This window comes from Tinamus guttatus, unplaced genomic scaffold, assembly GCF_059628265.1.
Source record: "Tinamus guttatus ecotype Peru unplaced genomic scaffold, ASM5962826v1 Tinamus_guttatus_pri_ptg000089l, whole genome shotgun sequence".
NCBI lineage: Eukaryota > Metazoa > Chordata > Aves > Tinamiformes > Tinamidae > Tinamus > Tinamus guttatus.
The window spans coordinates 2,959,738-2,985,859 of NW_028288623.1; the positions used below are offsets into that span (position 1 = coordinate 2,959,738).

A 26,122-nucleotide genomic window follows, 5' to 3' on the forward strand; every position below is an offset into this window, starting at 1 on the left:
TGGAAAGAGGCTTCTTGATTAACTCAAAGGCTTGCAAATATGCTCAGTCATGGTCCCTTGTAGTCAGAGGAAACTGTATATACAGATGGGATTGCTTATACACCTCTGTAGGAAACTAGAGCACTCCCCTAGAGAGGCTCATACCATCCAGAAGCATAAACAGGCTCATCCAGTAGAGGGTTAAAGCACTGCTGCATCCAAACAGGTTTCCTGCAGACAGTGCAGGCTTCCCTCACAGGCAGGACCACTTCTTACCAACTCAGCCAGATCAATAGCAGGTCAAGGCAGTGAAGCTTGGAGAAAAGCTTTCATTTTTAAAGCAGGCTTAGCTCCTCAAAAAAACTGATCTAAACTAGAAGGCACAAATGCAAAGTTGAATGTGAACCACATACCAGTGTAGTATGTAAGTAAATAGTTCAGAAACTGCTCCTAAAAGGACATACAACACAATAAATACGTGATATTTTAGAAAAAAAGTGCATTCATCTGATCCTTTGCAAGGCAAGGAAGTAGGACCACAGTAGCCTACAGAGGCAAATTCACTTAATATTGCACAGAAATCCTGACATTTGCTGTAAGGTCATTGTAGTGGAACAGGGACAGGGGAAAAAACAGAAGATCTTGTTTGGCAGAGCCTGCCCACATCACCACCACCACACAAGCAGCTTTGCCAGCCTGAGGTAGAATTACATATATACTGCTTCAGTTCAGTTAAGTCCTGTTCAACTGGGCTCCAGAGAAAGAGGAGGAAATGGGGATGGGGGAGGAAAAAAAATAAATAAAAATAAAGAGAGAGAGAAAGGAAGTACATGGAAGAGACAAGCCTCTTCTCTAGAGAGTGAAAGCTTCAGGTTTGACCCCAGAAGCAACTCTTACAGAGCAGAGTTATCTACCAGCCAAGATCCCTGCTGCCCACTGGGAAAGCAGCAATAATTAGTGTTACAGATGAGGAGTGTAACAGGCACATCAATTGCAAGTCTCATAGCAAGCATCCTTTACAGCTCCTCCCCTTCCTCTCTGCCCTACTATTTGCTAAGGTTCCCTTTATATTTGCCCAGTCCAGTATATTTTGTTGGAATTAGGGTTGTCCTATTTTGTTTCTCCATACTGTTCATTTTTCTGGTACCCTATAAGTCTTCTGCTTCACCCCTTAGCAGAAGGGACATTTGCAGTTTCTTCTAGGGATTCCTCTGTGTGGTACAGGCTGGGAAGAATAGAAATAAGAGCCTCTTCAATGGAGAAGAGATGTTCATCCTCTGCTTGAGGACAGAAGTAGCGCATGAAGTCCGCCAGTCTCAGCAAGTACTCGATGTTATGGCCAGCACAACCACTTGAGACAATGATTTGAGCTGCAATGTCTTCTTCAGAGGCTGGGCCCAGGTAGGATGGGTTCTGTGGTGTTGCAATGTAAACAAGTGCCAAGATGGGCTCGCCTGCATCCTTATCCTGCGGGTGGAACTTCACAAACTTGGTGTCATAGCCTCCCAGGACAGCTTCACGCACGTTCAGGTACTGCAGTGATGCAGCAATCTGCTCTCCGCACACCTCGTAGGCTACACCCCAGGTGCATGCCTGAAAGAAGAGCAAGGTGGTTAGGAGATGCTGCAGCTTCGCTAAAGAAAAGCAAGCCCACCACCTATGTTTTCAGGTATTCCTTTCAGGTTTCTGCTAGGAACCTGCTTGGAGATGGAGCTGATGACAGAGATGGGTGGCAGAAGACCGCCCTCCCCTCACCCAAGGCAATGCCCCCGGCTGCCGACAGCAGCGAGGACCCGCTGCCCGGACCAGCTCCCGCCCCTCTCCCCATCCCCAGCCCCGCACTCACCCCGCGCTCCTCCAGCAGCGTCACTACCCGGCCGGGCTGTGGAGAGAGACAGAGCCGTTAGAGCCACTAGAGCCAGGCGCCCCCCGCGCCGCCCGCCCGCCCATGGCTCCCGGCACTTACCGCCTTGGCGCTGCCGCGGTGGAAGGTGTCGCCCTGCCAGAAGCGGCGGCTGTAGCCGCGGATGAAGCCCACCTTGCGCGACGTGAACTCGAAGCCCGGCCGCCACACGAGCGAGCCGTACCCGAAGATCCACATGGGTGGCTCGGGCTCCGCAGCGCCCGCCTCCCCCGAGCGGGGCGGCGGCACCGGCAGCTCCTGCTCGCGCTTCATGGCACTCGCGGCTGGGGTCGCTGGGGACAGCAGCGCTGAGCGCTAGTGCCGGGCATCTCCCGCCGCCGCCCTTTAAAGGCCCGGCCGGCGGCGACCCCGCCCCATCACCGGCGGACGGCCCCTCATTGGCGGTGGGGGGCCGCTGCCGCGCGCTGATTGGCGGCGGCGCGGGGTGATGCAACGCGGCCGCCGTGTTTCGCGCATGGGGCAAAGCGGGGCGCGGGTTGCGTCAGGTGTGGGGTGCGCGAGGGGTTGCGGCCGTTGGAGCCGTTAGAGCCGTTGGCGCTGCGGCGGTTGGCGCTGGGGGAGGGGCCGCCCTCTCCTCATGGCCGAGAAGGAGCCGGGGGGCTTCCCGGCCTCGGCGTTGGCCGGTTCACGCCTGCCCTGGCGGCAGGTCGCCCTGCTGCCTTGACGTAGCCGGCCCGGGGCGGTCCCCGAACACTCTTCCCGCATGTCTCGAAGCCACTCCCTCAGGCTGGGGAAGGGGAAACCTCGTTTTGCAGTCTATCACCCAAATGTTTGTGCCACTGTGCCTCTGCCAGGTATCTGAGGGCTGCAGGACACACGTAATCTGTCTGAGGTTAAGAGCCGTATTGCGTCTGTCACGCCAGTATTTCCATGTCACCGTGCCAAGCGTCATCGGCGTGTCCTAAGCCAGGGTTGGGCCATGTCCAAAGCACCTGTGGCTCCCCTGCAGTCCTGGGTGCTGCCCCAGCCAAGAGCATGGCCATGGGCTAGGAGGAGAAGTTGGGTTTCTCGCCATCTGCCGCTGTGAGGACCAGAGCGGGATTTCTCTGGTCAGACTCCTGTCCTCAGTCAAATATTCTGCACCTTACAATAAGGTCAGAAATGCTGCTAGGCAGAATTCATAAGGTTCCTAATTCTGGTGGATGTCAAAAAATCAGCCTTTTCTGTGATCTCTCAGTAAAATGGCCTTCAGGTGGAAAAAAGGTATTGTTAGTGACATTCCAGTCCGGTGATCACCGTGGATCATCAGCTACGAGACCCTTACTCACAGCGATGACCAGCTCTTCAATTTTAGGGAAGGTATGCGTGTAGGTACTCATCACTTGATGGGGTTTTCCATTTTCTGTTTGTACAGTCTTAGCAAGGGCTGACAAGAAGTAGATTGTCTTCAGACGGAACTTAAAATACATATAGAGAAAAGCTATGCATTGGAAGATAGAAGCAGAAATTATCATGTGTGTTTCCTCATCCTCCAGCCTAGCCATGCACATACATGCTCATTGCACTGCAGAACCCACCGGTGAGTTTTTCCTACGTATTCAGTCTGCCAAGGAACGGATTGGTTGTGCAGGAAAGCTGTCCATTCAGAGAGGCTCTTGGCCAGCTCATGCTGGGGCAAGGGGAAAATGAGAGAAATTCAGGCTGAATTAACTGACAAGACCTGCTCAGGATTTTGCATCACCACACTTTGTCTTCATCTGGCGTTGTTAACTGGCCATATTGGAAGACCAAGTAGTTAATATTAAACTGAGTGAAGGAAAAACTCCCGATGGCAGCAGAGCAGAGAAGTAAGGTGTATAAGTGAGACTAAGAGAATAATAAAAGCCACATGAATGCAGGGATCTGGTGCTGAATGAGGCAAATTGAGTGCTCTTTTCCTTGTGCTATAGCCAAACTGGAGTATGGGCTTGTAATACATCACATTTGTTGTGTAGATGGGTCTATGAACTGTTTGTGTTTGACATCTCTGTTTGAATTTTAACCTGGTTGCAAATCAGCTTAAATGACACTGTGGTGACTAAGGTGCCCAGCTAAGGAGCTGGGTGAAAATTATCTGGCTATTCTGGGAGGAATGTGTGGATAAAGAATGAGAAGCAAAACCACTGAGCTATTTTTATATAAATATTTCTCATTGCTGTTCTTTTCCTTTGCATCTAATCACTCTAAACAGGCTGATTTTCTCAAGTTTCGCGCTGGATCCCATGCAACCAACATACACCTTTTTTGGCAGATTCTAGATCTTTGCTCTGGCCTTGACTTCTTTGAGTTTCTCCAGTCTTCAGTGTCCCCCATCTGATCCCCTGCTCTTCCTGGCCTTCCATGGCAAAAGCTGGTGAGGGGAGGGCTTTCTTTCTTGCTCGGTGTGTTCCCTTTCTCAGCTCATCACGCAAGTGTTTGTACATATATATGTATATACTGTAAAGGGTCTTCTCTGTAGCTTGGTACATTGATTATGGGTGACATGAAGAGTCTTGCATGGCCACAGGTCTGTCCTACAGTGCTGTGTACAAGATGCCCTCTCCTACTCTGATTTATTCTTGGGTGGTCACCTCGGGTGGTCTATCACCAGTTCAGTCTTAAGAAAGCCCACAGTAAGCTCCTTATTTTTCTTCTCCCACTCTCTCCGCTTCTGCTTTCCACAGTTACCTTCTCTGCCCTATTCAGACTCACAGGCCCAACGTCAACTGAGTCCTCCCAGCCTTCACATCACACACAAATGCTCCTGCATCTTCTGGAGTTTCTTCCTCTGGTGCTCTTATTCCTTCCCCTCCCCTCTTTCCATATACAGAATGCCAATACATTGTCTATTTGTAGAGCTGCAGTACTCAGAGTACACCAGAAAAAAAATCCAGCCTCTTTCCACTGCAAGTGAGTTTGATCCAGGTGGATTATACGTCAGTCTGGCAAATAAAGCAATAGATAGCTGTTAGGGCAAGCTAAGAAAAATGAAGAAAAAAATATACACATACTACTGGGAAGCAACCACATAATCAATGACTGAGGGAGAAAAATAGCTGCTTTCCATCTCGGAGCTTTCTGAATTGTATGTTTTACATTGCCAGAAGACTGCAATATAGCAAGACCAGATTTGCAATTAAGAGCCAATGCCTAAGGCAAAACCCTTAAGGGACCTCACACCAGTTTAACAATAGGTCTCTGCTCACTTCAGTGCTGTTACACCCAGATCAATTAGGTGTGAGGTTAGAAACACCTTTTAAAGTTGAATTCCTGATTTTCTTGTGTAAAATCCTTGGGATATTGCCTTAGGATTAGCATCATAACCTAGGGAAAGATTTTAAAGAAGTTGTGGCATATACATCAAAAGTTTAAGTTTTTTTGTTCATTTGTGTCAGGCTTTCATTAATGCATTTCTCATTGTAGACTATGCCTTCTTTTCACTTTGGTTAAATAAATCAAAGGGTGTGGGGACAACAGGGCTGAGGAAAGTGATTGGAGGAAGTGACCATGCAAGAAAAGCACATGGGTGGTTGGGAGAGCAGCGTTTGCAGAAGCAGAGCAGGTGGGTACTGAGGGGCCCCAGGAGTATCTCTTAGTGCTGGTGGTGCTTGCCTCCATAAGGCAGGAAGAACAGCCTGCGACCAAAACCACAGGAATGCTCCAATTGCTGTGAGGGAGGATATGGAACAGCAATTGTGTTAACTGTTAAGTAACTAGGTGTAGATCCAGGGGCACAAAAAAAGCAGGTGGAAAAAAAAAGCATAGCACTTTACAGTTTACAACTGGATAAGAGAAAAAGTAACAGAAGAAGGTGGGCATAATCTCTTAACCATGTAATCACAAAGCTTTCTCTTTTTGCATGTTTTTGCTTTTTGTTTTGGCCTGGCGACTTTTAGGAACGAAAAAAAGCCAATTGTAGCTTTACACATTGCGGCCTGACTGTGGTTTTCCCAGGTTCCAGGAAAGGGAAGATCTAGTTTCTGCTTAGCAGTAAATCTGCTGCTTGTCCAGAGTGAGCAAGTCAGTGCCAGGTGACTAACAAAGTGCCAGTGTTGCCTGTTTTACAAGATAGTGGTGAATCACTGCGGAGCCAGAGGAACCAGCAATGGGGCTGGCATGACACACAGCAGTGGATCGAAACCATCATTAACTTCATCTTGTATACCAGGCCTCTTATTTGTTTCAGTAAGCTGAAGATACACCACGTTTTATCAAAACTTGCTTCATTTGGGAAATATTGACTGGGAACAGGAGGACTGTTGGCTTATTTCCAGACGCCCTATCTTCCTCTGTCAGCACTTGGCACTGCATTCCTCTCTCTGTAGAGGCAAAAATCTTTAAAACGAACAAACTTGCCCCTTTTCGCTAAGGCTTCAGCAAAGCTCAGAAATATTGAGATTGGAAGTTCAAACTGCCACAAGCATTTGCAAGTAATGTAAATCAGCACTATTCCCTTGATAATCCATGATGTACATTCATGTGCACCACCATAATTCTTAGGCACTTCTATCTGTTTAATCCAAGTCTTCTGGCATTTACAATTTACAGTTTCCAGACTGGAACACACACCAGATAAATGCACGGTCCTCCTTGTTTCAAACACATGCACAAGCAGAGGTGGCGTTGTTGAAGCTTCCAGCTAAAAGCTTGGTTTTCTGATTCCAAACAGCATGCTTACCTGCCATCAATTCTCAGTGGCCTGATAGTTTACCACATAGTCCTCTGAAGAAAACCAGCATTGGCTTTTTGGCTTTTGAGTCTCATACACAAAAGCTTCCTGATGCATTTTGCTTTTTAACTGACTTCCCCTCCCACTCTCACATCAGGCATGGTGGCAGCTTTGGCCACACTGGTGGGAATTGCTCTGTGTTGCTACAATCACGTTGCCTCTCAGTCAGACCCGACATTGCTGAGTGATTACTGAGGTCCTCCAGCATTGGTCCATAAAGAATTTCTCAATAATCAGAAATTTAATTTCTTGATAGCTTTTATCTTGGTTAAAAACATACATACAGACTAGACATTGGCAAGGCAGCATGGAGGATCATAACAGAAGTTTTGGAATTTTGTCTTTTCTTCTTTCAGGCTGGGAAAGAATCTCAAGAAGTGGCTACCAGCACAGCTTGAGGGATGAACAAAGAAGAAACGGAACATAAAAACTGAGTCCAGACCTGCTGGAAACCCTTTTACCTGAGCCTATAGCATCCCAAGCCTCAGAGCTGATTTGCGACAGGCTCTGCCTCCATTGAGTTGTACCCATGGCTCTTTGCACCCCACTACATGTCTCTGCTGCCCAGAAAGTACTGACGGCCACCACACTGACATGGAGACTAGAAGGGTACTGCGGAGGAGTCAAGGATTAGCCTGTGGATGGCCATAGAATCATAGAATGCTTAAGGTTGGAAGGGACCTCTAGAGATCATCTAGTCCAACCCCCCTGCACACGCAGGGTGACCTAGAGCACGTGGCACAGGACTGCGTCCAAGCGGGTTTGGAAGATCTGCAGAGAAGGAGGCTCCACGATAGTACCTTTGAGGTAAGGCAGGGATGGGAAATGCATAGCTCATATGGTATGGGCTGGGAACCTTAGACTTTACTGTAAATGTCCTTATTGGGGCTAATTACCACCTTATCAGAACTAATTGCATAAAATAATCCTGAGCCAGAAGGCAATTTAATTTCAATTCAAGTATAAAGAGAAGAAAAACAGGTTTATTGCTTTTAAAAAAAAGTATATTTATAAAGAGTAGTAGAATGTATTTTAAAGAAATTTTGAAGAATTTTTGAAGAAAAAAAATGAAGGAACTTACTGATAAAATCAAATAGACTGAAGAGTCCAAAGACTGAAACATGGAAGAGCCTCAGAATTTTAAGTCAAAGGTAGGAATTTTAGATTTGCATCCTAAATCAAAGAAGGAAAAGTATTTAGGGAAGTAACCAGCCCATTTCCAAAAGGGCACAAGGAGCTTACATAGGATGTAAAAGGGATTATGCAACAGCGAAAGTTGTGTTTTGGCACTTTAGTATGGAATGAAGCAAAAACTACAGAAGTTAAGGGTAAATTACACATTACAACAGGAGGTTGAAGACTTGGTAAGAAAACTTCCAGCCACCTAAAAAGAAAGAAGTGACACATGAGTGTCAAGACTAAAGATAGCTTAGGTGCAAGCCAGTAAAAGAGAGGATGATGATTATCATAATTGTTTTAAAAAATCACCACATCTGAAGCAAAAGAAGTTCTAAGAGCTCCTGGCGCTTATGTCAGGAGAGGTGAAAGAACAGACACAAAGAGTTTATAAGCAAGGAATGTAAATATATCTAAGTGGGGCAGGTGCCACGTGGCTGGGAAATAGCAAGCATTGTCTATATCTGAGACACAGAGGAAAAAAATGTGATGTAGATAATTTAAGACTTGTTAGTCTGACCTCAATAACACTTAAAAAATAAAATAAAAACAACAACGAAAAAAACCTTTCTACTTCATAACAGAAAGAATAGTTTGAGACGGAAATACAAAAAAAAAAAAAAAAAAAAAAACATGACCATAGCAGAAAGTTCACTGTGGACTAACTTCACAACTTTCTTTGATGATTGACTTTTATAGATAAAACAGGCAGAAGATTCAATTTGTCTAGGCTTTAATAAAGTATTTAATACAATTTGACAAGTTATTAGCAGAGATGCAGACAGGAATTAAGACAAGATTTTCCCACTGAAAATTTTCAAACTGTTAAAAGAGCAATGATAGCACTGGATAAAGAGGAGAAAATTGGGGTGCACTGACTGGGTACTGTTGTTCTCAGACACGCAACTGTGGTTCCTGGATACATAAAGGGAGCTTTTTGCCAAATGGACAAAAAAGAGTTAATGCTGTTGCAAAATACCCTCCTGAAGCCTCATTTGAAAAACTGTTTACAGGTCAAAAGAAAGACAAAATACAGACTTAACAGAGAAGCGCTATTAGGATGACTGAGGGGATGAAGATCTGTTCCTTCCAGAGGAGACTGGATGTGCCTAAGTTGCTTAGTCTAACTACACATAAGCAGGAGAATAGGACTGCTTTACCTTATGTCTGGTTGCAGGGACATGGAGGGATAAAAAAACAGGGCTGTTATTCAAGCTGAAGCAAAGCACATGAGCATTAGCTGGACATGAGTGGTCTAGCTTAGAGATCCAAAATCCAAAGTTTCTGTTCCAGAAACATCACAAGAAATAGCCTAAGTGAAATCTCAATCAGTCGGAGGCAAGCTCAAAAATTCTGTAGTGTTATGGTATCAGAAAAGCTTCATCAGTTTATGCTGATAAGTTATTGAACTGACTTGCCTGCATGGTATCTTCAGAATAAATGCTATTTCTGTGTGGCCTAGATGTTATAATCCATTTTCTACTAAATGCAAGACACTTCTAGCAAGAGGATGACCACAGAGCCCAGACTAGGCACAAGTGGAGGTGCCTGAAGCATCTGGTTGCTGCACTAACAGCAAGGTAGGAGTTGCAGAACTTACTGATGCCAACACTGAAGCAGCATCTTACCACTTGACTACTGAGAAACCTGTAATGAGGAGATATGCACTGGGTGATATGACAGCGTTATGTGGGATTTTGAAGGGTGAGGCAGAAAGCAGCCTGAAATTCGCGTCCTACTTGCCAGCAGAGAAGCAAGCCCATAACAAAGTCCATAAGCCAAGCAGCTAAAGACTTGAGAGAAAGACCTGTAACAAAGCAATAAAGGTCATGTCTGGAATGAGACTAAGCAGCACAAATAGCACCAAATCTTTCCTGTACCAGTTAGCTGCAGAGCCCAGTAAGCACTTCTGTAAAGAGCGCAGCCAATGCCACAGCAGCCTCAGCCCTCCTTGAGGTGAAGGAGAAGCAGCAACAATTACTGATAGCCCCCATTTCAGGGGAAAGGGGGACCCCATCTGCCTCCCACGCAGCCAAATCCTTGACAAAACAAAAGGACGTGTACAAGCAACCCAAGAAAAAGGGGGTACAAGCATGACTTGGTGATGAAAATTGCTGTTCTTCAAACCCCAGCTAATGAGAGGATGCAGCATCCTCTGCTCTGTGACTAGCAGTGGATGGGGGAGGCGGGAGGGGAGTGATCTCTGTACAACCTGGGCCGAAGGGCTGCTCTGAGACCTTTCCAGAAAAGCAAAATCTCTCAGGTGTAGAAAGCTGTAGTTTAGCACAGGATGCGGCAGAAACCGTGTCAAAAGGATAGTAACATTGTTTAAATTTAAAATTCTGATAGTTCTAGGGCAGGAAGATACCTGTGTCGATGTTGCAATCAAAACAACAAATTAGCTGTCACTGCATGAGATTTGTGGATCAGCATAGAGAACAGGAACAAGTAGACATCCAAATAAGTAAGATGCCCTTCACTGGGTTCTTTCTCTTTTTTTCTTTCCATTTTTTTAAGTTCATGTAAATACGTCTCATGTACATCACATCTCACTGTTTCAAACACTTGAATGTTGCTGTGGGCAATTAAGCTAGCTGATGCAATGCATAATGCAACTTATTGCTAGAAAAGAAGACAAATTGTGTTTGATGCTGTGTTATCACTGTATTTGATTTGCTTGTTTTTCTGTAATTAGTGAAGAGTCTGGTTAGCATGACATAAAAACCTGGCAACCCTAAATGATCGTTAGCTTGTGGATCCTACCAAGTCAATTTTTAAGTGATAAATAATGAAAGATTTTGCTTTAAAAGCGGACACTGGTCTAATTTTTGTGTTTTAAGATTTTGTTTGAATATAACTTGCATTCCTATAGAGAATTCCTCTGATAAACAGTTGAAAATCAGTCCCTCTGTATTTCTGTAATGGAGATACCTCTGTTGTGAACTGTCTTGAGATTTGAGGAACAGCTGTAAGTGTGTTGTATGTGAGCCAGTGAGTTTTCATGTATGGCAGATTCTGCTCAGATTCTGGCTCAACAGTAGAGCAATAGGGCAGCCTCTGGCTTTACAATAACTCTACTTCTCTTGTGATTTTCTAAGTGGTGTCCACTTAAGTTTTTGGTCCTTAGACCTCAACCAGTACAGCCCCACCACTCCAAGTAAAAGTTGCATTGGTTTGGGGAATCTAGGTCTGCAGTTTTCTGTGCTGCATGTTTCCATGATGAGCCAAAAAGATCTGAATATCTGTCACTACTAATTACAGGTACTCTTCAAAAAGTCATGGCACAGCATACACCAGTGATCACCACCTTCTATACAGCACAATGCTATTTACTTAATGGAAATTGTTTTGGGGAAAAAAAAAAAAACACTTCAGCCAGGAGATGACTTGCACATCTGCTAAGCATTGCCCCTCTTCCATGTGGTGCCCTGGCAAATATGAGTTGAAAGAATTTGCAGCACAGAGTACTCAAAAGTGTTGCCTATTGCCTATAATGGGCACTGCTCTTCCACTCTCAACCACGTGCAAGGTGACAGTAGGGGAAACAGCTGGCTGGCCAGAACTGCTGTGTGCATTGGCTGTGAGCCCTTATGGTTGATCCTGGTGCATGTAATAGCCTTTGTGGCATTTCACTGTAGCAGCATTTGAAAGCTTCAAGGTATCGTCTTTATCATGGGGATGTCATGACTCTCAAATACTTAATAACTTCTTAGAATAATGAAGATAAATTCTTTCAAAATTTAGTTTTTGGAGAAATGGTGCTCCCAAGCCCTCTGGAATGGGAGGTCAGAAAGTGCCTGTTCCCATCCGCAGCTGTAGCCTACGTGAGATCAGATTTTTTTTTCTGGGAAAATAAAATGGATTCATTTTTTAAGAGGAGTAACAATTTTTGTGGTCTGCCACCATATTGGCAGCAGCTTCGGTTGCAGCCTCTTTGCAGTTCGAGTCTGGCTTAAAAAAAAAAAAAAGCAGACATGCAAGTGTTTTACTGTGTTTCTTCCTGCCTGGTACGTAAAGTGTGCATGTGGCAGAATGGCTGTCCTGCTCTGCGCTCAGTCGGAAGCAGAAGCTTCCTTAGAGTATACTGTGTCAAGTCACAGGCTGTGGTAGTAACAGAAGGTAGGGTAGGAGGAACAACACTGACTGCCTGACCAAAACCGCTGTTGTACTGGCTACAAAAAGAGAGGTTGGTCACCAGACTGAGTCAGGGCATGAGAATGAAGTCCCCAAATTCCAGCTGGTGGCAGTTTGCTAGGGGGTGTGATTCAGGGGAGCTGACTCCAGGCACGTAGGAAGACCAGGAGCCACTGGCCTAGTCCACCTGTACTGCTCATGATTCATGCCATTGTCTGCGCAAAGGGTTTCCTCGGACTGTGTGGTTGCATCTGCCCGGCTTGCCATGATCATTGGCATTCCTGCCCCAGCTTTGTGTCATCTAGACAGACCCATAACTGGAATACCAGCTTCTCCTTCCTTCTCTGGGGAGAAACAAGCAAAGTCAAGCCCAGGCAGTGCCCTTGGCTCAGTTTCCTGGGCGTAATGAGGTAGGGCTGGGTTTTGAGTTAAATTCTAACTATGTTGCTGTGCTGTATCTGATTGTCTAAGCAACTAGCACTCCTACAGCCATCGCTTCTGTTGCAGCTTCCCTGCTTCTGCTGCAAACGTGATGTAGGAAGGCTGCTGCCAGCCTGTGTGCAGAAAAGTTTACTCAGTGACTTTTGCTGGGTGCAGAGAAGACCTTCTTGCGCTGCTCCCAAGCCACCCATGCAGTCTATGGGAAGTGTTGGTGAGTTCTGTAATCCTTGGTCCTAACTGAAAGGCAACAGGATGGTGACTCGAGACAGTAAATCCCCTTCTGAGAAGGGGACATGGTGACTTGGGAGACAGGCACTGGGCCACACAGTAACTGTGGGACTGCAAAACAATGCAGGCTGGCAGGGACAAGCTCTTGGCTAGTAGAAGATCACTAGTAAATATATTTAAGCTCCACTTAGGAGCTCCTCTGCTGTAAGTGACCTTTGGACACGAGCAAATAAAGTTCTGCTTCAGCGAGAACTGTGCCATACCTAGCATGTGTTCTTATTTCTGTGGCCAAATAGAACATCCAGTATGGACAGCGCAATGTTTTGACTGCTAGCCTGTTCTCACCTCTGTTTGGGTAACTCCTGAGCGCCTGTCTCAGTAGTGGCACAGGCTGTACTTTTTCTTACATTCTGACAATATCCTGATGTTGCTCCTCTCCTGGCTAAGTGCACTGTCACTAATTCCTACAAGATCATGTTTCTTTCTCCATCTGCTCAAGTTCAGCTATTGAACCTGACCTGGCATTTACCTTTCCCTTCCTCAGCTCTGCCATGACATGAGTCTGTTGCAGATTTTAGTTTGTCGGTGTTTCTAACTTAATGCTATCTCACATGCTGAACTTCTAGGAACTGACCTAAGGGCACAAGCTAAATGTAGCCATGCTGAAATTAATAGTTCATTCCGTTTATACCAAGGCCAGAGTTTCCATTGCCATTCTTCACCCTCTAATATCTGCTTTCAGCTGCTCTTGAGATGCTATGGGAAGTTCCCAATGCCCAATACTTTGTCTCGTTATGTCTGTCTGTGCAGGGTAACTCAGAAAATGCCACCAGATTAGAGTGGCAGTGCAGGATGTCTGCTTTGCCTGGAGCAAAAGGCAATGTGGGCACAGGGTGCATCATCTGGGCATATTGGACTCCTGAAAAATAATGGAATCAGTGTGGGTGGGAGGAGAAGAGGGGAGGAGGAAGGAAGAAATTAGGTTGATTTGGTTTATGTGCTTTTACAAATAGTCTACGCAAATTCCTCCTACCTAAATTCCAACTACGTCCGGGCATATCATGCTTCCTACTGGCTAGCACTCCTCTATCAGAGACACCAGACAGTCATAACAATACAGCATAGAGTGAAATGTAATTTAGGTGAATCGGCACCCAGATTTTCCTAGGGTGTCCCCTGTTAATGACTGGGGTGAGAGCTGGCAGTGAGCTGTGTAGTACTGGCTATAGCAATTTTTTTTCACTGAAGCAAACTAAAGCTGTGGGACACTTTGGCTGCACGAATGCTGGAAGCTGATGACCAGTGTGTCAGTAGAATATCAAAGTCATAATCTGAGTGTTGGTACATGAAGTAATGATTAGGCAGGAATGCTGTACTTGAGCAGAGGCATCGTCATCAGTTGTTTACTAATTCTGGTGTTACACATAGCCTGAGGTTATATCAGGCTAAGGAGTGCACTGCCAGATTTTTCTGTGAAGTGGGAACACTAGATGAGTGCCAGGACAACAGCTGACCAAGTTAACTTTTTAATAGATACTTGTCTCCCTTTACTTTGGCTTCAGATAATTACTCTGCTGAGGAAAGACTCTCTGTCCTATTGCTTGCGTATATTGAATAGAAAGCAGTCCCTTGACTCTATCTTAACTGTAAGAAAATAAACGAGCTCTAGTGCCTCCAAACAATTATAACAAAGTGGTTGTACAACCACTTGCTTTCCACAGTCTTATGCATATGAATTTGCTAGCTGCAGTGCTGGGAGGTGCACAGCTTATTCTTCATGTTGAGGAGTCTGCACACATGTCGTCGTGCAGGGCACCGGGGCCTTGCCAGGGTATTTCGGTCTTGTCTCTAGTGCGATTCTCCTTTTAGAAAATCTGTAGCAGCTCAGATAGGAAGACTGTTTTCCTCTAATCTTCTAATAGCATAATGATTTTTTAGCATAATATTTAAACCTCTACCTAATCTCATGAAGTCTGGTCTCATAGCACTCAGCTAGCCAGCAATGTCAGCTGGAGCTCCTGGGCACTGGCTGGGAGAGAGGTGCTTAATGCAGATCTTCAGGGAAAGAAGGCAGTTGTATCTTGCTCTCTAGAGGATTGGTTGGTGGGGGCTTATTCCTAAGGGTTGACACATGGGTATAAGGCCCAAATCTTTATTCTGAATTCCACTGCTTCCTACAGGAGTGTGCACTTATGGTACTTTCAATTCACGGGCTGACATCTGTGTGTATAATGTTATGATCAGGCCCTGTAACATTTTCAAAACTTACAGAAGAATATAGGGATCTTAACAAAGAAAAACTAGATTAAAATTATCAGAGGTTCCTGTGTGCAGACTGTTTAGGAATATGCTTAAATTCCTTGAAGCTGAACTTAATCACATGCTTACGATTAAGCACTTATGTTGACTTTGATAGTCTGAGCCTATGCAAAACAGACACCTTCGGAGGCAGAATATGAAATATCTCTCCAAAACTACTAGGCTTTTTGGTTCCAACTCTGGACATGGCTGAGTCCAGAGTCCATGGCTGAGGAGAGCAGATTGTTTTCCAAAGGCCATATAATTCCCAATCTTTGAATTGTTGGACACCCGCTCTTCTTCCCCACTTCATTACCTCTTTTGTTGAAACTGGAGCCTATAATATGAAATTTCCTAGAAATAAGGCACCGGGCAACTGTGCTCTTCCAGATCAAACTGGTGGGAAACCAGATCATTAAACTGGCTTTCCAAGTTTCATTGCTGCATGCTGCAAAGCAGCAAGTAGAGCCGTGCGCTTGGATGGATACATGGGTGGGCAAGTTAAGTGAAAGGGCAGGGAGAATTTAAATAGATTTCGCAGCAAGATGATGTCCTAAAGTGGTGATCGATGTAGGTGAAGAGGTCTCTATATATCTAATACAAAGCCTACATACAGCTCCTGTTGTAGTCAAATAGGGGATGTATGAAAAGCAAATCTAAGCCAAGAATGGATCTCTTCCTCTCTGGAAGTCTGGTGTATGTTGTGACTTGGTGTATGCTGAACAAAAGTATAGTTCTGCTATTTGGCTTCTTTCAAACAGTTCTTCACCACAGAAGAGTCAAAACTGGACCCAGCAACCTCTGAGAAACCTTAATTCTGAGGAGTAAAGCCTCCATCAAATGTGAACCACTTTCACATAACAGAATTTGCTCCTTTTTATTGAGCTATTTTTGACCTTTGCATATATATGTGGTAGAGGAAGATTATGATGGCAATTAAAGAGGAACTTCAAGATGCTGTATTGGTGGTTATGGAAGAAAGGTGTCATCATATGGATGTGTAATAGCCATAATGTTTTGCATATTGCTCATGTTGGAATGCACTGTGAGGCAAAAGAACCCAGTACCTGAGTAGCTCCTTGTGAGACGTCATAGTATTAGTGATATATATAGCAAAGGTTACATCACATTGCTGAGGATTTAGCAGTACAAACATTTAAAGAGCCCTAAGGTGGGAGAAGTCCTAGGGGAGAGCCACCCTGTGGCTAGGTGTGCCTTTTCCCAGAAGAAACTGGACCAGATAAAGCACAAGCTGAACTTCCCAGCTTCTTGTGGTGTTTGTGGAGTACCAAATGTCCTGGATTGGGAAACAAAATTTCCTATTTGGCAACCAGGTTAGTTAAGAAGCAGAAAAAGGCATTCAGGTCTCAACTTGAGTCTTTAAATTGAAAAAGCAAGAAATGTCCTGCGCAGATTCCATAAGTGATGGAGTTGAGAAACAGCAAAGTTCGAGAGTATCATTGCTACATTTATAGACAAGAGTCTTCCCTGGGAAGCTGCCTTTGTGTATGGAAAATTAAAGCAACTGCTCAGATGCTACTCTTTCTCAAATGTTTTACCTGTCATGCCTCTTGGAAAACTCAGTAGGCAAGCTGCTCATATTTCCATGTGGGGTTCTTGCTAATGATCAGTTTCTTTCCTCATCTCCTTCCTTTCTGAGGTCCCTAAACAACAGAACCATTCCCTTCTCAGCAGGCTCTAATCAGTGTGTGGAGGGGCGACGTGAAAGATGACACAGGAAACCTGAAATCATGTTATGTCTTCAAGAGGCCACAGGCACCAGGGGACCTCAGCATCGACCTTGCTGCATTTACTGCCTCTGCATGCTTCTAGCTGGAGAAGGCTCAGCCATTGCATCAGTATCTTCTAGCAATGCTAAATCCTAACTCTTCCTAGATTGGCTAATTGAGTCTAATGATCCCTCTCCAAGGCACATGAGTAAGTGCTAGCCCCATTTTACACCTGGAAGAGAGGTGGAGAGAAAGTGGTTTGCCTAAGCGTGCAGTGGGAAATGAGGAAGAACTCATTTGAGGAAGAACTTCTTTACTGTGAGGGTGACAGAGCCCTGGAACAGGCTGCCCAGAGAGGTTGCGGAGTCTTCTTCTCTGGACATCTTCAAACCCCACCTGGAAGTGATCCTATGCCACATGCTCTAGGTGTCCCTGCCTGAGTAGAGGGGTTGGACTAGATGATCTCTAGAGGTCCCTTCCAGCCGCAACCATTTTGTGATTCTGTGAAATGCTGTCAGTGAGGTGAAAGTACCCTGTTTGCCTGTGCCCAGGCCATGTGCACATGAGGGCTCGCCTCCAGCACCTGCCTGCCTTCCTGTCTGCCACACAAGAAGGGAGCAGGTCACCAGCTGTTTAGGTTCACTTCTCCTTCTGCTTAGACCTTAGCACACAAGTCAGTGCTAAGCAGAATAACAGTACGGGTGACATGGTAGCAACAGGCTGGCACCGGTTTGCTGAGTGCTGGCAGGAGGGCAGCCTGGGTAGTCCAAAGGCAGAGGGAAGCTGTCCTGGTTCCAATTGCTCACTCTGGCTGCATCCATGCCCTGCTCGCTATTTCCTTCTTACTCTAGTGAAAAGTCAGGATAATTTGAAACACAAAGCCAAGACTTTGCCCTCTGGAGGGATTCCAGGGTTGCAGATGGACGGAACTCTTATCAGTGCTGGTGGAGAGCAATTACATTTGCAGTTCAGGGAAAGGGAAAAGGAGGAGAGAGAGTCACTGAACTGACAGCAGGGATAAGAAGGTAGCTCATTAGCACATCATCTTTTCTGCACCCTTCTGTGTAGGAGCAGATCTCCATATGATGACATTCAGAGTCTGGCAGAAGCATCATCCTCAGCTAGTAGGAATTTTTCTGTAAGACAGCACAAGTGTGTGGATTTTAAAGAGTGAGCTCAAAAAAGTGGGCTTTTCCATGGTCATCTCTGCTGCAGATCTCATCCATTTCACTTGCTGCAGTGCTGTTTAGTGCTATAGTAAGTCATAGCTGAGAAACATGGTCTCTCCCCTTACCATGAAAACTTCTGCTGCAACTGAATAGTTTTGGCTGATTATAGAAGGCTGATTATGCACGGAGTAGTGACTTGTACTTGAAGAATTCTTGTGGGAACTGTGCAGGAGATCTTTGTGCTTCCCTATGGCATTCATAACAGTTCCGAAAGCCAGTGATCTTGCTCACGGCTAGAGAGCCCCCTGAAGGAGGGTCCTGGAGTGGGATTGCGATGCTCTTCGCTTTCTTTCTGTGCCTAGTGTTTCTCAGTAGCTCTTCTTGTGTGAAGCTGCAGCACAAAACTGAAACATGAGCTGTGACTGTCAGGAAGGTGCCCTTCCTAGCCCTGCTGCAGGTCTCCAAATGAAAATCTATAACCTGTATGGCCGTGTCATGGAGCTACAAGGCACTCAATCACTGAAGGCCTAGGGCTATAAATCTCCCTGGGTCTGATGGAATCTGGACAGAGGTTGTCTCTATGGATTTCTGAAGGAGGAGAATTTGTTCCATCTTCTAGAGATCTGGAGGAGTGTTAGCTTCAGGTCCCACCAAAAAAGCCCAAGTTGCCTCCCCTTGTCTCCAGAGTCTGTGCTTGCACCTTGGCTGTACCACAGTATGGGTCCCAATACTGCACACCCTATTCCCTGCCTGCAGCCGGCAGACCTGGCATCCGTCTGTGCAGAAGGCACTTTGCAGCATCTTAGGGCGCTCCCTGTGGCCATACAGATTTATTTACAGCATTCCTTGCCTCTCTAGTCCCAGAGCTATGCAAAACCTTTGCACTTAGTAAAGCAGAAGTCCTACCTATGATTACCCGATAGTGCATTTGTACTCCCAATATAGCATAATAGTGAGCTACCCCTGTGGCCACAGGACTGACTTACATACCCCATGGCCACACAGCAGCGTGGCTCCCTTCCCTATCAGCCAGAATGTGCACTGCCAGGGCACGGCTCTGCAGCTGGAAGAAACTCTACAGCTCTACTCAGTTATGGTGCCCCTGTGGCAGGCATACTCTGCTGCCCCCCTGAACCTTTGCCGCCTTGGAGCTCTTGTCTCAGGCTGTGATTGCTCTACTGACTTCTACCGGCTCTGCACCATTGGTCAGAGATACTGTTTTTCCAGCTCCTTAAGGACTACACTACTGGAGCCATGGGGATCTATACTGCAGTGGGGCCACTAGCATTAGTACAGTCCTATTTGCACATGCTTATTAAGAAAGCAGCTAGTTAGAAGCTTGCATGTCATGTTCATTTAGGGTCAGTAGGAAAGGCTTTCACTTTTTGCTGTAGATCAAGTACTGCCACTTTAATCTCTTCTTTCTGCATTTCAGAATGCTCAGGGTCTTTCCTGTGCTGTTTCTCAGAACCACCCAAATATTGCCAAAGCCAGAGCGAGACACAGTTTCTCCCTCAAATAGTTTGCAGTCTAAACAGGCAAGGCTCACAAAAGGTGAAGGATCAGAGGCACTCTTTTTTGGCCTGCCGTAGGTGGGAGGAAATAGTCAGCTCCTCATCAGACGGCATGCTGCTAAGCACAAATTTGATCAAGCTCCTGCCACAGAACTGTTCAGGGGTCTCTAATGCCTCCAATCTGTATGGCCTGGTAGAATCTTAAGCTTTGGCAGCACCAGTCTCACTAGTGGCCTATGTGCCCTTTCTGCCGATCAGTGTGTGAGGAACAGTTACAGATATGTTTGTACGGAGCCAGCAACTGCAGGCATGGAGTTGCAGGAGCAGAAGCACAACACAGCCTCCCACTTCCACTGCCAACCCGTAACACTCTTCCAAACTTTACTGTTACCGCATCTCTGCAACCTTCCCTAGCCAAACCTCCTGAATTGTGCTGTGTTTCACCCTTCACTGTGGTCACTCAAAAAAACATCTCTGGCTCACAGTATCTTGTCTGCCTTCTTTATTAATGCGTTTTTTATAAACAGGAACCTTAGGGCTAGTAACTACCGGCAGTAAATACCACATGATTTTCTACTTATAAGGCACTTACACCAAAGAGCCTTAAAAAGAAATCACTGCAGACCACAAGAAATGAAAATGCATGGATGGACTGTCCAAACAGGCCTGAGAAATGAGTCATTGGATAGGACACAAAATCTACCCTATGCAAGGAACGCTCAATAGCGTTTTCCTCCCAGATGACTCAGAACACTTTGAAAACATGGGACACAGGCCTTGAGGTGCCTTCTCCATGGCAGAGCACTCACTGCAGAATGGCCTGAAGAGGCCTATTCTTCCTCCCCCCGGGAGGTCTCCTCAGCTGAAGGAAGGTGGCAGGATCTGCCTCATGTATAACAGAAGCAGCCATGGGGCTGGCTGCTGGCCTCCAAAGCTGCTTGTTTCACAGCTGCTGAGGAAATTGCAGTTGTGCAGGCTGCTCTGGCAGCAGCCACTGGCATTTGTCTGCAGTAGCTTTTTATTTTTTCATATTCGAAAGGTGGTGACCTGACACACGGTAAGAAACCACTAGTATATATTAGCTGGATCAGGCTCTGCACTAGGTACTGTATCGTAAAGAGGATTGCTGTTGAAGTGACCTGTGACCACAGGAGCGCAGGTAAAGGCACAGACTGAAATTGCATAATAGTTCCTAGAAATCTCCTGAGTGCTTTAGTATGAACTGGTTTTAAAGTTAGATTATTTTCCTGTGTGTCCCTGTCCCCAGAGCCTTAAAAATCAGAACTGCAGAATGTTTCCTTTCTACTACCCTGCGGACTGCTCCATGTCTCAGATCTCAAAGTCCTGCCAGGACTTTGGAGACGTCATCAAGCAACCGGCAAGAACAGAGCAGTCCCCCAGTGGCTTGGGAAGGGGACCTCTGCTGGGATCCATGTAGTCCTCAGGGGCATAAGCAGGGGTGTAATGAGGAGGAGGAGGAAGGTGTTCTTGCCCCTATGGCACTGGAAAGCTGGATACAAGAAAACTCCATGGAGTCCTCAGGTCTTGAAGAAAAAGAGGATGCTGAAAAACCTGGAGAGAGCGGAGAGAAAAGCCACTGAAATTGCTTCAGATGTTCAGGGAGAGACCGAAAGGGCCTCACTGGTTCAGGTACTGACACAGAAGTTGGGACATGATTTGATAGTAGGCACAGGGAGAAAACACCACATGCTAAAAGCCACCCATGGGGAAAGTTGTTGGATGCTGAAATAAGAAGAAAATCCACTGAAGGCCTTGGCACAGTAGAGCGATAAGCTGCTGAGACCAGCTACTGGGGACCACGTGAATCCTGTGTGCTTTGCTGCTGCCGTGCACTCTCCTGCAGCGCGTGCTTCAGCCGGCTCAGCACAAGGCTGCAGAGCAAAGGGAAAGGCCTGTGCCCAGCCGGCTGCCAGGCGGGGCGAGCCCCGTTAGAGTGCTGTGTGCGGCTGACCCGCCTACAGCGCTGGGAGTGCTGCTTTCTTGTGCTCCCTCACAGGGAGACCCTGGGGGGTATCCGCATAGGCAGCCCCTTCTCGCTCACTGTAAGGGCGTCCTAAGAGGAGCTCTGCTAGAACCGCTCTGAGCCCCAAGGCGCCGCGCTCCCCTCGGCGCTGTTAGGCTCGGCTCGGCGCGGCTCAGCTCGGCGCGGCGGCGCCCCCTGCTGCCGGCGGGGTCGCCAGCGAAAAGACACGGGGTTGGGTTGAGGGGGGCGGTGGGAAGTTCGGCCCTTGCTTGAGGAAAAACAGTTGGCGAGTTATAATCGGGCAGGAAGCAGGACATGATGTCAGAAGGTAACAAACAGGAAGCGATGATTGTAACACAATGCGTGGCCTGGCTTGGGACTGCCGCGCAAGGAAAAATCCTCTTCCACGGCGAGAAGAGGAGGAGGGAGCAAGGTCTGCCACCCTGCATTTGAATACAGCTGTTTTGCTTTCCCAGATACTGTTTACATTGAGCTGTTGCTTGAACAATAAGATGAGAACAGTAAATAATTATTTGCGCTTCCGTAGCATCTTTTCCCAAAGAATCTGAAAGATATGAATGAACCCTCACAACATCCTTCTGAGTCACATGAATATTATTAACTCCGTCTTACACTTGAGGAAAGTGGAATATATATAGTCATTAAAAGGTAGATTCTCAAAAACACATGCGGGGGGTAAGTGCTCACTTCCTGCTGAGTGCAGAGGAAAATGATGTGCTTAGTTACCAAGGTTCCCACGAAAATCTATGGGTAGGGATGCATCTTGCACTGTCTGAACCAACTTAAAGTTGGTTATCCCATTTTACTTAATGGTATGGGCTTTCTTAAGAGTCAAATTCTAGAAAGCAGTTAATTCCCAGTTAATCCCCACCAGTTTCAGGGGAGGAAGCTGGAAGTGTCTGTCTTCTGGGAACTGCAGATAAAATTGGCGTAAGCTAGATGCTTCACATTTGGATGCCTGAAGTGAGGTAAAATTAATCCTGCTCCAAATTAATCTGCATATGCCCACAATAGCTGAGAGCAGATTGTGGTATAACTGCCAGAACTGCTAAGAAGTTCTTCCTCCCTGTGTACACAAAACATGTCTGATAGAAGGTCATCTTTAATTGCCTCAGTGAAAAGGAGCTTTTCATAATTACAAATCTATGGACTTTTGCCTATTTCTCCAATGTAAGCGAACTCCATTTCTGGGATTTTCCCTCCTGTATTATAGTTTTATTCAATATTTTGGAGAAGTTTTTAAAAAAATATATCCTTATGACAGAACTTAAATACGATTAGCAAAGTGAAAATCAGTGTAACCATCTTCATGAAGGGAGCAGATCTGAGGGAAGCAAAGCGCCTCTGTGGCATAAGGAGACATGAGAGTGGGAGGAGTTATTAATGGGGAAGCAAAGCCAGCACTGGGAGCTGGTGGGCTGAATTGAAGAGTGTGATAAGAGCCAGGTCATGTCGTTCATAATTATCACACTTCAATTCTGGTTCTTTTTTTTTTTTTTTCCATAATACATTTTGTTCAAGTTTTCTCATGTTTCTTTGCTGACAGTGTTCCAGAGAGCAAATGAGTTTATGGACCAGAACAAAAATGTCTTGGCAATGCTTTGGCATTTTTTGCCAAAGCAGAAAATGTAAGGCAAATATCAAACAGTGTTAATAGAAAATAAATTTCAAATGCACAGTGATTCATATTTGCACCAGAAATTTGGCTGCAGCAACCCTGCTTTCATACACATTGTGGGAGCTGCACGTCCAAGCACAGGAATTGTCAGAGCTTCTGCACAGTGCCAGGATGGTCACGTCCTGTTCTGGCTGGTAATGGCTGCTCTAGCCATAAGCTTAACTCTCAACAAATTTGTTTGGATGTTAAATATGAGTTGGTTTAATTCAATTGATGAAAACAAACATGGTGTTTCTGTGACCTTCCAGGCAGTTAATTAAAAAAAAATGTAATCAATAAAACCTTCGTAAAGCCAGCAAAGACTCAATAAATAAATCATAAAGCACAGATAAAAGATGCCATCCCCAAACAGCCTCTCCTCAAACTACGTTTTCCTCATTTATCTGTGTATTTGCAAAACACGGCTGTGGACAAGGTGCTGTTCTGCACCTTGGGACTCTTCCTGGGAGTGAATGATCTGGACCTCGTCCAGGGCATGCTTTGCCCAAGTGGAGCAGCCTGCAAGATAGATCAATAACCAGAGGTAAATGGGAGCCTGAGCACTGCCCACCTCAGCTGGTAGAAGGAAAGACACAATGCTCACAGAGGAAATTAAATAGATTTGGCTCTATTACAGTAGTTATGTACTAATGTTACAGGCAGCTTTGTCATACAGACAGCAGTTTAGGAAGGGTTTATCCGCTGAATTGGCAAACCTTCATCTACAAACCAAAGATGATAGGCCGTTGTTAAGCTTTGCTGGACTTTTCCTGCTTCTGTCCAAAGCAACCAAGAAGAGTAGGTGCTCCCATGATTTGGGTCAGTTGGGAGAAAGCCGCTCCTGTTTGTCTTCTGCCCCAAGATGGTGTCTCTGCTTGCTGTGAGCCAGAACGCATCTTCCCCATACAAGCAGCAGCCAGGAGATTTGCCTGCTGTCTCCAGCAGAAGGAGACTCAGGGATCTTTTCTCGTCTCTCCCTCTCTGCCCTTTCAGGTAGGCAGAGTACGCTGTTGTGAAAAGGGGAACCAGTCTTTATAGCATTTTGGCTCGATGGATTTGACAAGAACAGACTTCTTAGATGAACTTAAAAATAGATATTGCCTGAGACCTGGCAGGGTATTGGCTGAGGCAAAAGGGGGACCTGTAGCTGCTTGGCTGCTGTACGTTAAGGTGTCAGCTCTTGGGGCAGCAGAGCAGGATAACAGTTCTAGTGAAGCCAATAGAGCTACAGCAAGCAAGCGCATGTGATGATGCGGGAAATACTAGGCCTGGTGCATCTGGTTAGGTAAAGCCATCTAGGGCTTTTTTGTGTGTGCTTTGCAGGTCACATAACATCCAGGATTATGTTATCTGCAGGTGAAGGCCACTCTATTTAACTTACCTCTCCAGTCTCCAGTCTCAGACTGCAGGCAATATTGACATGTTAGTTGGGAGCCCTGCGTGACCCAGTTGGAAAGGAGGACAATGAGATGGCGACTCAGGAAGCAAGAATTGTTTTTCAGTCCACTTCTCTCTCTGCACTTTTAAAATTTATTTTTAATTCTTCCTGCTCCAGGGGGTGCAGTCCTGTGGGTTGGAGAGCCCCTCCCTTGCCCCAAGTCTGTCACCACTGAGTCCTGCTGCGAACTGCATGGTTTGTGGCTTGTGGCTGGAAGCAGGGAAGACTTGTGCTCGTGAGTGATTGCTGGATAAGCTTTGTAAGCACACGGTATTTCTGTCTCTGTGCCCCTGTGTCTCCCAAGAGCTGAGCAGCAAATTGGAAGGGAGAGCTTAGATATCTGTAGAGGGAGGTTGCTTGATAGTTTGCTGTAATGACGTAAAAGGAAAGGGGAGATAGGACATGCAGGTCCCCTGAACTGAATGCTGTGCATGGACTCATTGATCTGGCACCTGGAATTTTTGCTCTACATGCAGGGCTTTGCGCAGTGAATCAGACAGGAGCCCAGTGCTAACACAGCAGCGTGAAGAACCTCGGAGCTGGAGAAATGTACCACAGAGCTACGTGTGGGAAAAGGAGTGAGGGCAACAGTGGAGATAAGAACAGTGCAGGGAGGAGAGAGAGAAAGGATAGTTTTATGGAGCTGAGTCACCGTGTTGTCCAGACAAGGCTTGAGAGCAGAATGGGCAGGGATAGAACAGGCAGAAGAGAAATGTCACCGTTTTGGGCGTCACCAGCAATCAGAATATCAGGTCACTACCTGCAAGCTCTGGGAGCTGAGTTAGCAAAAGGAAACAGAGATGCAGAGAGGGAGAGTAGTGGGGTTGAAATATTGCTGTTGACTCTCCAGATAGGCTGTAAAATTGAAGTTATGAAAACAGTTGAGGCATGGCAGAGGGCCACTGAATTATGTCACATCTCTACAACTGGAATTTGGATTATGACTCTCACTCTCCTGCCTGCTCTAGTGTGATGGGAGTGTCTTATCTACTGTGTAAAATCAGTATGTATTTATGGATCAGGTATGTGAGATAAGGCAAGAAGAATGACAGGCAAACATAGATACATAACTTCTGCTTAAGTCACTGCAGCATAGGTGGTGTTAGTGGCTTGCTACGCCTTCCTCATTTAGCTATGCCTTTTATTAGCATAAACTGAAAGAAAAAGACTGAGGAGTAACCAAAGCACATGAAATCTGTTTTTACAGAGATGGTTTCATCTATTGGATGGTTGTAGTTGCACAAGCTGACTTAATCTGTCTCAACAGCTCCTTGAAGGCTGAGTGCTACTGCTGGCCAAGTATTTCAATGTCTGGATGTTTTGCATTTTATCCCGTTTGGGGCATGTTTTGTATCAAGCGTATTTTTACAAGCGTCCCTCTTCTACACATACCTAGCTGAATGCCATGCCCTGTGCTGTGTCTTAGTGAACGCGGTCCTGCTGCATGTTGTCTCAGCACCAGTGGGTGCTATAGTTACGGGTATATCCCAGCATCTGTTTCTCCTAAAGAGCAGGCTGTTTAAGAGGTAAATGGTGAAGGTCTGGATCTCAAAACTGGAACAAAATGAGCAAAGCGCTGCACTGAGTGGCAGCCATCTCTGTCAAGCCAGCTTTGAATTTGCTGTGGATGAAGGGCTATGAAGGGCTCTGTGGCTATGAAACAATTTCTACAGAGTACAAATAAGAGGAAACACGAGAGAGGTTTGCAGGATCAAATGCCTATTCTTGTAGTTGTTAAGTTA

The 26,122-nt window shown here is 45.9% G+C and overlaps 1 protein-coding gene across 1 annotated transcript; it reads right to left on the reverse strand.

The window, feature by feature from the left end:
- Positions 1–1,114: 1,114 nt before the first annotated feature.
- Positions 1,115–2,171, reverse strand: CHAC1 (ChaC glutathione specific gamma-glutamylcyclotransferase 1). The gene is made up of 3 exons (XM_088520427.1): positions 1,946–2,171; positions 1,826–1,861; positions 1,115–1,572 (listed from the first exon to the last, which is right to left on the reverse strand). Exons 1-3 carry the CDS (start codon positions 2,153–2,155, stop codon positions 1,144–1,146), a joined length of 675 nt encoding a protein of 224 aa, XP_088376553.1. The 5' UTR covers positions 2,156–2,171; the 3' UTR covers positions 1,115–1,143.
- Between the last annotated feature and the right edge of the window lie 23,951 nt (positions 2,172–26,122).

What these genes read in the sequence shown, in the direction of transcription:
- CHAC1 (XM_088520427.1), bottom strand. Translation starts at nt 2,155, where the DNA reads ATGAAGCGCGAGCAGGAGCTGCCGGTGCCGCCGCCCCGCTCGGGGGAG. An exon ending in ACCGCGGCAGCGCCAAGGCG is followed by an intron (nt 1,862 to 1,945) that starts GTAAGTGCCGGG and finishes CTCTCTCCACAG; the next exon opens with CCCGGCCGGGTAGTGACGCT. An exon ending in CGCTGCTGGAGGAGCGCGGG is followed by an intron (nt 1,573 to 1,825) that starts GTGAGTGCGGGG and finishes CTCTTCTTTCAG; the next exon opens with GCATGCACCTGGGGTGTAGC.